At 41.1% G+C, this 15,356-nt stretch overlaps 1 protein-coding gene across 5 annotated transcripts in view; it reads right to left on the reverse strand.

Moving 5' to 3' along the window:
- Positions 1-511: 511 nt before the first annotated feature.
- The window catches only part of ZNF536 (zinc finger protein 536), a 344,256-nt gene continuing 329,411 nt past the window's right edge, over positions 512-15,356 (reverse strand). For all 5 annotated transcript variants that reach the window (XM_017828818.1, XM_017828817.1, XM_017828822.1 and 2 more), the window contains one exon: positions 512-995. In XM_017828818.1, the coding sequence (XP_017684307.1) occupies positions 760-995 (236 nt within the window). In that variant the 3' untranslated portion in view covers positions 512-759. The remainder of the gene's footprint in view (positions 996-15,356) is intronic.

The raw sequence follows: 15,356 nt of genomic DNA on the forward strand, positions 1-15,356 counted from the left end.
GTCAGTACTGACCCCAGCTTATGGGCCGTCTAAGGTTTCTCCTACACTGCAGTTGCAACACCACTTGAATTGATTTTCTCTGCAATGACAGCTCCAGTCAGACTGGCACCATGGCAGTCTACCAAGACATCTCATTACTATGCTAGGCAAATGACAGCAGCTGGTGTCATATTATAAAGGTGTTTTCAACAATGAAAACACAGCCCCTCAATCTTCAAGGCAACACTAAATCATTTAGAGGGTATCATTTTTCTGTTAAGAGCATTATTTTTGGACAAAGACCACTTTTAAGTTTGATACTGCCCTGCTTTTTAAATAACTAACGACCTCTCAACATTTTTAAATCACTTTATTAACCCACCTACATTGTTTGGAAGTACTTGTTGCCAGGTAACTGTTTAGCAGCCATTTTCAAGGGCTGGAAAATTTATTTTCTGTGTGTAATATATATATTTACACACACACACACACACATATGGAATGTGTGTATTTTGTGTGTGTGTGTGTGTGTGTGTATGTAGATATATATTCAGTGTGTGTGTGACTGAATCTCTCCATGTGTCTGTAAATATATATATATATATGTCCGTGTGTCCATGTACATATACATATACTTAAATGTTTTCAGCATCCTGTACACTTCTGGGAACTTGTCACCCCTTCCCTTGGAAGGTGTTTTAAGCCAGCTCTCACCCAAACACGAATCTAAACCTGGTGTGAAAGGCTACTGCAGGACGGAGAGGGACCCGCCGAGCAGCGTCACTCCTGGGCCTTGCAGCCCTCCTCCGTTAGCTCTGCCGAGCTCCCCGGCTTGACAGCTGCAGGTTCCTCCAAATTCCCAGAAGCTTCGGAGTCAACCCTGGAGCGCTTGAACCTGCGGTCAGGATACTGGCTGTTGTCGAAAGGCATGCGATGGACACAGAGAACGTGGGTCTTCAGGTTTCCCTTCTGAGAGGCACTGTATGGGCAGTATCTGCACTGGAAAGGCCGGTGACCTGCGTGACAGACGACAGCCTGGTTAGTTTTTGGGTTTTGCCCGTGAACCCGACATTGCACAGCCTGGACAGACTGGACACGCCGGAGCCCCCCGGCAGATTCCCCTCCCATTGGGTGGAGGCATCACTGCGTGGCCTCAGCAAGAATAAGAAATCTGTGCTCTTTGCATGATGCCTTGTTAAAGAAACTGCATTTTAAAAATTCTCTGCTTCAGACTTGCCGGAGCAGTGCAGCTATTCCATCTCCCTCCTCAGACCCAGCCGTAAATCCGTCAGCCCACGATCCAAACTAAACTCTTGTAAATACAGCATGTACAAAGCTGTCTTCTTTTACATTTGTTAATTATCTTTTTTTTATTGAAGTGCAATTCAAGGATGACAATGTGCAGACCCTTAGTCTAATAAACACACTTTGTCTTTGGGTGGGTTTCTGAGTAAAGAATTGTATGTTTTATTTCAATCGCACAGATTACTTTTTAATGGAACGAAATAATGGATTGAGATAGCCAAGGCCTCAAACCTGCAAACATTTACTCCAGTGAGATTACTCCTGTGAGTAAAGATACGCAAGCATGTAAGTGTTTGCTGGACCGGGGCCCAAGGTTATCATTGGCTTTAAAATAAAATGTCCAAGTTAGATTAGAGAAAGAATGTTAATGCACAAAATCTGATAGATGCACTTCTTGCGGGTAAAACAGCAATCGACTGCGTAACAAAGGCATGAGTGAAAGACATCACTTCTCAGTAAGGCTATCAATATACTCTCCTATATTTTTCAGATTATTGTGACTTTGAATCTCCGTGCTGTATCTGGTTTTGGAGGTTATGTTTCAACAATCACATTTCAACCTATGCTGGGAAGTTGTTGATGTGTTTTACTGGAACTTTATGAGCTTTGTCTCTCAAATTAACTTAAACCAGGACCATCTGAGGTCAAATGCGCTTAGCTTGCTTTAATTTGCTCAAATAAATGAATAAATAAATGTGCCAGACCATCTACATAAAGCCAGGATAAGTGAAAAACAATACCCCATCTCCACATTTGAAGAGCACATTTTCCCTTGCTCCTGTGGTACTATCTAACAGGGCATAAAACAGATTCTGGAGCAGCAGAGGAGGAGGACTATGCTTCCCACTATGGAGGAAGGGGCTGGAAATCTCTCTCCTTGATTTTAGATGGGAATTGAACAAATATACAAATAGACACCTGTTGTGCACTGGTCTTGTGTTACCTGCACTGGAGTGGGAATGCTACCAGTCTTCCCAGCAGAGATGGGAGCCTGGGTACCTGCTGGCACACCAGCATGAGCATCTCTAGCAGAGTGAATTCACCTGAGCCAGCATTAGTGCTCTGGGCTGCTCAAATAACTTGCCAGTTTACTGCAACATAAAAACCACCACTTGAAAGCTGTCCCCCAAAACATATTGCTTGCTACCCCAAACCCTTGCCACAGGACTACAGGCTTGTTTCCTTTCTCAAGGATGGAAAGCTCCCCATCACCCTTTGCTTTTATAAGTTGAAGACTGTCAAAAGTATGACCACCCTGCAAAACCTCCAATACGCTTGTTTATGCCTATATCTTGGGATGGAGTGTCAGTCAGTCTTCTGGTTCTCTCTGGGAAAAAGAAAGACATTTTCCTCAACAGCTTCATAAGGAAAAAAATTACGCCTGTAAGCTGCTAATCATTACAAAGCCAAATTTCAGTGAAAAATTTCATGGCAATAGCAATGGAAGAAACCTACATAGATAATGTTAGATAAATTGGATTGGGCTTTTAGAGAAAATTTTCAGCTGGAAGATATGAGGAAATAGGCAAAGAAGAGATTGAAAGGTGTCCCTAGTGCCTCCTAGAGTCAGCCCTAAAATCAATACAGAAGCACAAATATGCTTGAAAAAAATTTGAAAATTGGAAGAACTCTCAAAACTGTCTGGGAATGAATAAGGTCCAGAGAAAGTCTAATTTTCATTGTCTTGGCAAACCTAGGGATATTTGAAAATTCAGAGGAAAAAAAGTAAGAAAACCACTGTATCTCCCCCATTGTTTGTCAGAGATGGATAAAGTCACCAGAATTCACAGCTGGGTTCTGGACTCTTTCCTTCTCAACTCCTCTAGCTAGGCAGAGTTGAGGGGTCCACTGCACACTCTGCTTGGGAAGGTGCCAAAGTGCTTTGGCCAAAGCAGAGAAATGTTGGGTAAAGGGGAAGGAGACTTGCTCCACGGGTAATTGATTTTTCCCTTTCTCCAAAAGATAAAGGCTTGCCGCTGTCACATCCAGTGACATGTGAGACTACACCAGCAGCACCAGCTCCTCTCCAATATTTCTGGTGTTTCACTTGACCATCTGAAAACCAGTTCCCTTGCTAAGAACAGAAAACACTCTACTAAGTTGCGACAGTGGCACAGCTTGCCCTTTAGCCTTGCTCACTCTGGTTTATAGATGCTAAAAAAGCAAAAACATACCCTGTTTATTTGGTCCTTCCTGTGTGCTGGAATGGCCAGAGACTGGATGCACCATCTGTGATACAATATCCCTGATAACTGTGCACAGAGCAGCACGCAAGGAGAGCAGGGGCTCTGTCTGTGAGGAGCGAGCAGGCACAATGTGCCCATCAGCCACCCTCTGAAACCCTCAAGCAGTGTTTAGCACCGAAATACAGAGGATGGTTCTGGCTAGAGTTGGTGCCATTAGCCAGCAGTAGTCTGTGCTGCATCAAAAACAGTTTGGGGAGCAGGACAAGGGAGGTGATCCTGCCCCTCTGCTCTGCAGGAAGGACATCAATCTGTTGGGAGTAAGTCCAGAGGAGGCCACTAAACAACAAGATGGAGCACCTCTCCTGTGAGAAAAGCCTGAGAGAATTGGGATTCTTCAGACTAGAGAAAAGAAGGCCTCGAGGTGACCTAATTTCAGCCTTCCAGTACCTAAAGGATACCTACAAGAAAGATTTTCACAAGCGCATGTAGTGACAGGACAAGAGGAATGGCTTCAAACTGACAGAGAGTAGGTTTAGATTAGATATTAGGAAAAAATTCTTCCCTATGAGGGTGATGAGGCCCTGGCACAGGTTGCCCAGAGAACCTGTGGCTGCCACATCCCCAGAAGTGTTCCAGGCTGGGTTAGATGGGGCTTTGAGCAACCTGGTCTAGCAAAAGGTGTCCCTGTCCACAGCAGGAGAGTTGGAACTAGATGACTTTTAATGTCCCTTCCAACCCAAAGCATTCTATGACTTTATGATTCTGTGATCTCATCAACCAGCTCTTAATGCTTTTCCCCCAAGTGGCTCTTAATAAATGGCCTTCCTAATTCTTTCCTGCAAAGAACAAATTCTAAACAAGGAATGCACAAGGCATGGCTGGAGCTACCACCTCACATGCGCCAGGCTAAAAGCAAACCCTTTTTGCCCAGCCCTGAACCAAGTTCAAACCCATGCAATTCCATACAGGGAATGTCATTTATTAATTCAACGCACTTTAATAAATCAGACAATATAAAGTGCACGTACAAGGATTCAGTTCTGCATTGCCTCCCCCACGACTTACTTTTTCAGGCCATCAAAATTTCACATCACTGCCTTGTGAAAAGTAAGTACACAATAAGTTAATTTGTATTGTCACTATGCAGTACAACTGTGGTAAAGAGCACATTCATTTTTAATCCAATATGAATAATATATAAATATGTATACAGAGTGAGGGTCATAGGAAAGCAAGCGGTACATTGTTTACAGCAGAAGTAGTACAAAAAGTAGAGATTATTCTTGCTTGCAAAGATAACAATATCTGCAATTTGCTTGTAACTAAGGGGTAAAGAAAAAATTCCCATTTCTCTTAGGTATCCCATTCATTAATTTTAGCTCAAAAACTTGTTGTGGGCAGCAGGCTCTTAAAATAACCCTTCCCAGATAAGTTGGCAATAAATTTATAATGTTTTATCTAGCAGTGGTTGGTAGATTCTTTCTTAGCAAGCTATAGTTCATATATATTTTACCCGCTATATATCTCCCAATAAAATTATATGAAAGCCTTCAGGAGAAAAAAAAAAACAAAGAAAAAGAAAATAAGAATCTTCCTGATATCTCAGGAGATGATGTGCAATACCTTGCATTTGTAGTAAGGAAAATTAGACAAAAGGTAGGCCAACTAGGGGGCAAACTATGGTTTGCATCTTTCTCTGATCAAAAAGTGAGGCTACAGGACAATATATTGTTTGCAGCTGAAATAATTCTTTTGTGGCACAATGTTCTATCACGTCTGCAACTGAGATGTGAAGAGACTTTGTAATCCTTTGGATGGAAGCTGACAGTCTAAGGGAAAGGCAACAGCAGAAAATAACCATCAAAAGTAGCTAAAATGACAACAATGCTGAACATTTTTAGGATGTATGGATTTCCCCAGGAAGGGTGATTAACTCCAGCACTTGCTGGAGCCACTCCTCTGACAGTGATCTAAACCTCCCAGGATCAGTCCCAGCAGGGCAGCAGTGCTGTGGTGACCCAGGCTCATCATCCTCTCTAGTTTTGACTGAACCCTGGGAAGAACAAGGAGTGTGGACAGAAGGGACCTTCTGATCAGGATGGAGGAGTTTTCTGTGGGGCCCATATTAAGAAAAAACCCTCAAAGTTTGAAACTAGTTCACCTTTTTAAAAATATATGCTGCTTCATTAATTTAGGCTTTGAGGGGGGAAAAAAAAGCAAAGTTTGTTTTCTTTTCTTTCAAGTTTGTGATCTGATATGTTGCTTTGTGACACTTCACGTCAGGCTGCATCAGTCACATCGCGTTAGGTTTCATAACATGGCATGACTGATGCAGCCCAACATGGTGCATCAGCTGAGCAGTCAGAAACTGTAGGTTTTGAGAAAGACATGGATCTCAGTCTGGGGTTTAGGACCGTTTAAATGAAAGTTTACCTAAAGCAGGGGCCTTGGATTTAAGCAAAGACATTACCCGAGAGTTGTTAAAGATTCAAACACATGCCAAACCCTATTTTGCTTTGTCTAATCTTTAAAACTCAAAATGTATTATTGGAACACATAAAAAGTCAATGTCAATGAAGTGTCATTGGGTTACTTACTGTAATCCAAACACTGCTAATAGTTACTAATTTATTAACTTTGATATGGATCCATTATTTAAGATTAGCACAAAGGAATACACAAACGAGAGAGAGAGAGAAAGAGTGATGAATACTAAAGTCTTTTTCATTAAAAAAATCATTTACATGGTCAAGCCGCATTAATTCTCCACTTCTAAAAATATTTGATCAGCATCCAAATTCTATAAAATTTCCACAAAGAAACATCTTATTTTTGTGGTATTACAGGCACATATGTAGGGGTTTGCACTAAAACGTAAAAATGGGCATTGAACTAGTCACATGAATAAGATCAGGAATTTATTCCAGATTGTTAAAAGTGTACTAATCACAGCAAAATCATGGCTTTCTCCCAAAGCAGCAAGAAAACGGTAATTTGAAAGAAAAATGCCAATAATACATCACACACAAGCCGTCTGTTGTGCCCACTACACCACTTTTTATTATATTGCATATGTGTACATATATACACAGATACACACATACAGACACACGATTTAATGCATAAATTTAGGGAAAAGGCAGAAGAGCAATAACATGATGAACAGAAAACAAATGCTGCGCAATGTACTATAAATTATAATTAAGCTCTGAATAAAATGTGTTTCTTAGATATGACATTTGTTCCCTTAAAATGCAAAAATGGCCATGATTATCTGACAGAATGTTTTCCCTTAGATGGCCAATGGCTATAGCACTTACTGAGATGCAATACGGCAGACTCATTTCAGATTTCTTTGCCTGGTTTAAGAATATTCTTTTGGCGAAAATCGAAAATAACAGCAATTACCTCTTTAAAACAAATTATTCCCTCGCCAAGAGATATTTGAAAAAGCCTCAAAGGCTTGAATTTCTCAGAAGCAAATCTCTTTAGTTGGGATGCTGGACCCTGAAGATCCGGACTTGACCTCCTGGGCTGCTGTAGCGATCCCAAATGGCCAGGACCACCTCCAGCCAGGACCAGGACTCCTGCAGGACCAGTTGCAGTGGCTTAGGATGGATGGCCACTGCCTGCTGCACTGAGATGCTCAGTCCCACAGCGTTGCTGGTGGAATGGTCCATGTAATCACACATCTGCTGCAGAGCAAAGCCTGCAAGCCGCATTCAAACCTTCAGTGAGCCTGGACCTCCCCAGGAAGAGCTGCTTTAAATCTTTTTTTTTTTTTTTTTTCCCCACACAAGCTTCTGTTCGAGGTACAATCATCTTTAAACAGATGAAGTGTGTGCTGCCTCAGAACCAACACTAGGCAATGATGGCCGTGGGTTTTCTTTGTAGGTAGAGAGATTTTCTGAGCACCTCCAGTTCTCTGGCAGTGACTGCTGGGCTGAGCTCATGGCTTTCTCAGACCACAGTTCTCAGGCCTCTTGGTGAACACTGCCATTTTAAAGTATATTATAGCATAATAACAGGCATTTGCAAAGGGAAAACTATTTTCATTTAAATCTTGGCTAGTGTGATTTCCCTTTTTTAACGTATAAATTTTCATAAATACATTTACTATCCACAGCAAACATCCAAGTACTGTATGCATTACCCAGGAGAGCGGAATGGCTCTAAAGCAGCCATTCGGATCTGGAGCATAACAGTATGGATGGGAAAATGCTGAATAAATATATTTGTCCAATAGACAATAATGGCTCTGATTGAGCCATTCCACTTTATTGGTCTCAAAATATGCATTTTATGAAACTCCCAAAATACCAGACAGATTAAAGTACACCCCATCAGGTTCATATATGTAATAGAAGTTTTTATAAAACAATTGAAAAGTATATGTTTATTTACACACAGGTCCAAGACCAACCAAGATGATCTTTGGGGAAAATTTCAATATTCTGTGAAGTTTATGTGTTTATTGGATTACAAAAAAACTAAAATTAAATTTTAAAAACTCTTATTTCTTGTTGACCAGGAAAAGCCATAAAACCAAAAAGCCTTGTCTGAGGCTTTTTGATGATTTTCTGTGGAAGTATACAAAAAAAAAAAAAAAGCAGAAGTATCTGAATTTTAGGAACGTCGGGAAACATTTTCACCTACCAAAGCTAAGGCTTTGGCATATGTTTCCCATGGGATACCTAAAGCTAGGACAGCCCCCTGATCAACTGAATTCCTTCATTACCAGGCTCAATCCTGCAAATAGTCCTAAGAGATAATCAGATGAATTGCTCATGGTAAGTGGCAGCAGCCTAGTTACTCAATCCCCCCCTCACTAGTATTGAGCAGACACTTCCAGGGGCAGCTCAGGTCCAAACACAGGCACTTTCTTCTGCTGTGAGTTACTGGAAAGATCTTAATTAGGGGAGGTTAAATTTGGGGTGAAGACCCAGCTCATGGCAAAAGTTGGCACCAGCTGGATCCTAAATAAATGCATTAAGGACATTTGAAAAAAAAAAACAAAACATCCCAAGGCCAACACCCATCCCAAAGTCACCCTGTGGCACTGTGGTCCTGGTGTTTTGCTGAGATGGACATTCAGTCTACAGGCACCTGAAATAGCAGGGTGGCAATTAACTGAACTATCACTGCCTGAAGAAGAGCTGGAGAATAAAAAGACCTAATCTGTAACTAATTTTTATCAAGGATTTTTACTTTAACAAAGAAACTTCATTCATTGGATCAAATTAAACCCTCAGATACCTACCTGGCTTTTCTGAAATGTAATCAAAGGTGGACTCTGACCTTAATTTAGTGCATTATACAGTGTTTTGTGTTTCCAAATAGGTAAATCAACTTGCTGATGAGTACACTAAAGGGTTCAGTAATGACAGGGGAAAGCAAAAGTTGGTGCTACACTTTGCCTTTAACACATATTACTAAACTCTTACATTAATTTTACACGTTCCCCCTATAATAAAAACTGTACTTAAAGTAACCATTCAGTTCCTGTCTCAAAAGGTTATAATCACTATCACACACTGAAGTTTCTTTTAAAAGCAAAAAAAACCCTACCCCACCACCAAAACAACCCTGCTATGTAAAACCACCAAATGCAGATTGGTCTGACACAGAGGATACCAGTCACTTGGGCACTCCTGATAGAGAGAAATTCCACTGTTGTCCTTCACAGATATGCTTTTAACTTACTGAAAAAAATCAGTCACAAAATTATGGAAAACATCACAAATTCAACACTTGTCACCTTTGCTATATAGAGCATGGAAAGGATAATTATTTGGAGGCAGAGCGAGGAACTTGCCAGCCGTCTGCAGTGCACTAAATACAAGTGAATTAGGAAATGGCAAGGGAAGTCACTGGTGGTGTAAGGGAGACTTGCAAATCCTGGGAAAACAAACATTTCCCATTTTTTGCAGAGCTGATAAAACAACAGGATTACTCTGCTCCAGACACATAGCACAGAATTTTTTTTCTTTCTCAGAAGACTAAGCTTTTCACACAGGAACTTTTGATTTAGAAGGGGAATGGATCTTTTCTTGGAAGAAGGGAAAAGCATCAGCAGAATAGCTGAAAAGGTCCTCCTAAACAAATATTAAGCTTTATGGGAACCTTGTAAAGCTAAAATTCTGAAATAAAGGCTGAAGACTGTGCTTTCTAAGGACCTGTGTATCTCAGACCACTGCTGGTGGGTGTACACACCTGTCCTGGCACAGCCCCCCGTGCTCGATGCCAAACCAGGTCGGGTTTGGACATGACAACGTGAGTTACGAGCCCGGAGCCTCAGCGAGCTCCAAACGAGGTTAGTGGGAATGTTGTCATTGATTGAGCTCGAAATGCCAGACTATCGTTGTCCCATGCTTTGGGAAATTTAATTACATTTAATTTTTCATATTTATTTACTTTGGGTTATACACGTAAGTAGAGGACAGAGTTCTTATCAAGGGCACTAGATACCTGTTGTAAAGAGCAGGCTGACTCTGACTGAATTTATAATGGCAGTGGTTACAGAAAGCACAATCCCTTTCTTAATCCTAAACTCAGAACATGTATTTTTGCCCAAGCTTTCATTTCCAGCCATGCCCCCCACTCTGGCACCAATTCTTGTTCTCCCGAAGCCTGGCACATCCCTTCATCTCTGCAGCTTGGGCCCCTCCACATGAGAGAAGAGAGGTACCCAAGCCCAGGGAGTGAGTAGGTTATAATCCTCACAGCCCTCTCTTTCTCTTGTGCTTTGGGGATCCAAGTAGACTGCAGCTAAGGAAACACATTTTGAAGGTAAGTGGCAGGCTTTTCTTTAATATTAACTAACCTGAGTTCTTCTGATCATCAAAATTACATGTTCAGAGTCCCACCTTTGTCTTTACTTACATATTTCAATTAATTGTTATGCCTATTCACTCCTTTACTTGTTTTAATCACGCCAATAACATTACATTCCCATTCTAACCCCCTTGAGCAAAATATCTCAGTTTTCCTACTAGGTCATTCACAAGTTTTCTCTCTAATGTTCTGTCATATTTTTTAATTGTCTCAGTAAATATTTATTATTTCAGGGAGCATTTAGGACTTCTGGAATGAAGCTTTATTTGAATTTAATGTACCTATGGTTTCCCAGAATAAATGCTATACTGGTGGCACTGGGATTTTAGTAAAGAGAATGTGCAATTCAGAGGTGCTAATAGGAAAGATCTTGTTAGTGAGGGTATTTCGCTACCAAATATCCTTTATTCTGCCTAGCAATTCATAAATACAGTAGCATTTTATCTTTCACTCTGGGCAACTGTCTTGAGCTTATTTATTTTATTTGGTGGAATGGAATTTAAAAAATCTCATACTCAGCTTTCTAAATTTTTTTCAGCCCACATTTCAATGTGTCATATCCTCCGTGGTGTTGAACTGGACAGTCACACAGCCTGCACCATACGAAGACCTGCCCCTCTGTACACAGCCCAGTAAGGATAGGGGTTCTCCCCATCAGTCCCATGGTCCATGAATCACCTGAGTGAGAAGGGATGGAATTATCCATGTGCTATAATGTTTGCTGAAGGGGGACTCTGAGCTAGAACATTTGTTTTCTGCATGTATGATGTCACTTAGGCTAAGCATGTTTTGCTTTCATTTCAGTTGTTGCTTTATTACATAACCAGGGTAATTTAGATGGTATTTTGTCACATTATCACTTGTCGCCTACCTCATGATTCTCTAACTACAGCAGCGTGTTAGTAGAGAGACTGAAGAAAAACAAAACACTTTAAATAAACACTTTAAATAAATAACACTTTAAATAAATATCTAGCTCTCTAATAGCTAATATTTCAAATTATCCACGAGTAGCTCACCATCCCACTAATCATTCTGCTAAAACGTCACTATTACCCGTTTATGGGATTTTGTGACTGTAGTTTGCAGAACAACTCACAATTATGGGCAATGCCAACACATTGTGTGCCCTCATGGCACCAAATTACCATGAGCACAGCCTGAGTGGGGACCTTTAGCAACCCACCTCTCACCAGGCATGTTTCCTGTGTAGGTGTACATGTAGCTAATGTTTCCATAAAAAAAACCCACCATATTTTTATAATATCCCATTCAACAATCCAGGAGCTCAAAGAGTAAAAATTAAAAGGCTGCAAAGAATAAATTGAGCATTAACTTTGCAGGACCTCTCCCTCTGGAAAGTGCTGTTGGTGTTGTCACAGAAAAAAAAGTGTCTTTTTTATTAAGTCACAAAGGAAATGCTTTCTCCCCTTCTCCTTTTCTTCTCTATAAAAGGCTCTCTAAAATGAAAGGTGTCAGACTTTGCTTTTTCTTCTTGGCATGATCCAGAATGTATGGCTGAGGAATGACAGATGTCTGCAACCAGCTGCAATGAAGCATGCTAAAGTTTCAGTCTAATCCACTTATTTCACTGCAGTCACGTAAACCAAAACAAATGGGCAGTGCCTTACATTATAAAAACACAGCAGCATTACTTTGTTGCATAATGTAGCTGATACGCCATCTTTTTATCATTTTTCCTACTGCAGAAAGAATTCACCTCTTTATTAAAAACAGCCCCTGAAAGTTCTCCCGTTCTGCTCACCTCTATTTTTTTCTTTTAGTGTCACAGCAGTCCTGCGATGCTCCATGCATTACTCAATATGCTGCTATTATAAAAGCACCGTCATATTTTTCTAGGGAAGACTGCTTTTGTTTTTAAAAACGTGATCCAATTCAGAAGCCACTGGGCCTGATTCTGCTTTCTCAGCCCGTGGCTTGAACAGACCCACGCTGCTCTGAGCGAGGTCAGGATTGGACCTGCCCTCAGATCAGTGCAGGTTTCAGCTGTATGACAAGTGCACCAAGCACTTACCTTAATGTGTAAAAAAAAACCCCACGTGTCTGTTTTTTACTGATCAAACTGGAAATGTCATCAGAGACACAACTAATAGCCTTAATCTACTCGACTAACCTCATTCAAAACCCTCCCATTTTAATGAGGAGGGAGAGTCACCGCTGTTGTGTTTGCTGGAGCCCCGAACACCCCCCCCTCTATTTCGTTATGCCAGAGGGAGTATAACCTAAGTGAACATGGCATCGCTTCCTGGGAAGGGAGACCCTGCCTCACTCCAACATGTAGTGCAGCAACCTTTTGAACCCTCCCTCCTTTAATCCTTGTATGGAAAGGGAAAGGATGAGGAGTCATGTGGCTCCCTCCCCGCCAGCAGTTCCAACAGCTGGGAAGCACTCTTTCAGCGCAATTCATAAAAAAAGATGTGTTGGATTTCGCCGATGGCAGAATGGTGTACAATTTCTGGCCCTTCAGGCTAAAACAATAAATGCAAAGAGGAAAATTTGAGATTTCCCCCCTTAAACTTCCCACAACAACCTCAGCAAAACCACATGACTTGTCTTGTACAATCTCCCTGGTGTTTTCAGTGCTACTTTGGCAGGAAATCAGAATTACTGTTATATAAATTCCATCTGATGCCAGAGCTACCATCTGTGAGTAAAACTGCTTCACCTACGTCTGCCGGCAAAGCCACTCTCCCAGAGACAAGGGAGAAGGGGAAAAAAAATTTGATTAATTTGCAGAATGCTTGTGATTTGCTCATATATTATTATAACTGCTCATCAGCACATGACAAATTCCCAGCACTCCGCACAGGAACCCGTTCAGTTTCAGCAGTTTTTTGCGTCGGCACCTGACAGACTGCAGAGCCACTAATGACTTTCAGATGCTTACAAACAGTAATTCTATCTTCAGAATAAAAAGAAAAATCCGTAGGAAGAAAAGAGTAGAGTTAGTCTATTCCATTTCCTTCCTGTATATCAACATGATTTAACTCTTCGGGGCAGCAGCGGTTCCAGGATCACAACACGGCTGCTCCTTGCCTGTAAAAGACAAAGACTGCCAATCTCAGGGGAAAGGTGGAAGCAAAACCTGGTCTCTGAAGGCTTTCACTACACCAGCTCCGCAGAGAGCCAGATACAAAGCAGGTAGCCTTGGGAAGGGGCACACCTTCCCTGCAGCACAGAGGGAAAATACATGCTCTCCCCGGCGCTCCCAAATTCCGTGTCTATTTTCCTCTATACTTCTGATAACCTTTTACATTTTCAGGGAACACATCTGCTTCCTAACTGCAGCTGAAATGTTTTTTTCCCCCTTTAAAAGTATGATTATGCTTTCTGAAGCACTGTCTGTGTGCTTGATTGCCTGTTTTAGATTAGAGATTTTAGCAAGGAAACAAAGACTTCAGAGTGCACATCAGTCCTGCATATGAGAAACCACAGAAGGAATAAGCAATAAAATGTGATGCACCATCTGTCCACAAACAATAACCTGGATGTTCTGAAGGCTTACAAATTATTTAGCACACAACCTCACCGAATTATAGGACCCTTAAATAGAGCAATAGACTAGGAATGAGAACCTCTTTGATGTCCTTTTGTATTTTTTCCCCCCCAACTCAGCCCTCGATTGATTGCTATCAGTTGAGGTATTTCTCAATGACTATTGGAGCAAGTTGATATTTATTAAGTAGCTCTCTGTAGAATATTTTGCCACAGATTTGAACAGTGGGGTATACGCTGCCTCCCTGGCCCTCACCTGCTGCAAACAGATTGTTAATCAAAAGACAGTCTAAAAGAATAGTCAGTTGGGAAATTCAGTCCTAAGGGCAAAATGCTGCCCTCCGTACTCATGCGCAACTCCCGCTGGCTTCCACGGGAGCTCACGGGAACACTCAGTGAGGAATTTGACTTTATTAAGGACTGGAAGGCTTCTGACTGGACTCTTGTAGAACAGATCTCTAACAAAGAATCAGATTTTAATTCCCCCCCCTCCCCCCAAATTGTATCCTGCTGCAATTAAAAATAAAATGACATTTTTTCCTAGCTGTCATGCTGAAGCACAGCGATCTCGCATGCAAAACGCATTAGCAACTGAGCACACTCCAGGTACTGTAAACTAGAGTATGTCAAAGCTACTGGATCCCTAGACAAACCTGGCATCCCTCAGCAATATGCACACGTACCAAAATCAAGACATTTAGAGACATTCCCTGTGTTAGGGATAGAAGATTTTGGCTCACGATATTTAACTGTGAGATCATGTTAAAAAACTTAAAGAAACAAACACCAAAAACATACTCCTTTTTTTAAAAAAATATAGTGAATTACAGAATTTCTAGATCTACTGTTTCGTTCAACCTCATCTTTACATTATAAATTCCTGAGTTTTCAGTGAACATTAGCATCTGTTTTTTTCCAATTGAAGCATGCCTCTAAACCCGCACTCCAAAATAAATCAGCATCCCTAAAAGCCACCCACTTCATTTGAAAAAGGAAGAGCCTGCCCTAAATATTTCTTTTGCTTTGGTTTCCATAGAATTTTTTCTGCAGATTTTCCTAACACAACATTTCCCACGCTGGCTCTCAACTAACAAACATCCAGACCCACCTACTGAAAGCCTTCTCATTGTGGTCTTTACTCTTTTGCCTAGGTGGTAGATCAAAATTCAAACAAAAATAGATGTTAGAAGACAGAGGATTTCTTTTTTTATCATATTCTTTTTGACAAACAGGGGCCAAGAAGGAGGTAACTGTATAATTAACTTTAGATGTGCCTAATGTAACTCCATTATCATTGATGAGTCTTATGGAGAGACACTGAGAGGGAAATGTGCCTTCTAGAGTTTCATAGTGGAGCCAGCACTATTAAAGAATATTTCAGTATTTAGGCCCTGATTCAGCAAATTGCTGAAGGTTATGCATGCTACAAAGCCTGTAAGTCATCCCACAGACTAGTGTGGGAATGCACACGCACTTACACAATACATGAGCCTAAGTTGTCTCTGATCTGGGGGCTCGTAGCTTGGCCCTTACTTA

This window comes from Lepidothrix coronata, unplaced genomic scaffold (genome assembly GCF_001604755.1).
Source record: "Lepidothrix coronata isolate B3197 unplaced genomic scaffold, Lepidothrix_coronata-1.0 Scaffold153, whole genome shotgun sequence".
In the NCBI taxonomy this organism is placed as follows: domain Eukaryota; kingdom Metazoa; phylum Chordata; class Aves; order Passeriformes; family Pipridae; genus Lepidothrix; species Lepidothrix coronata.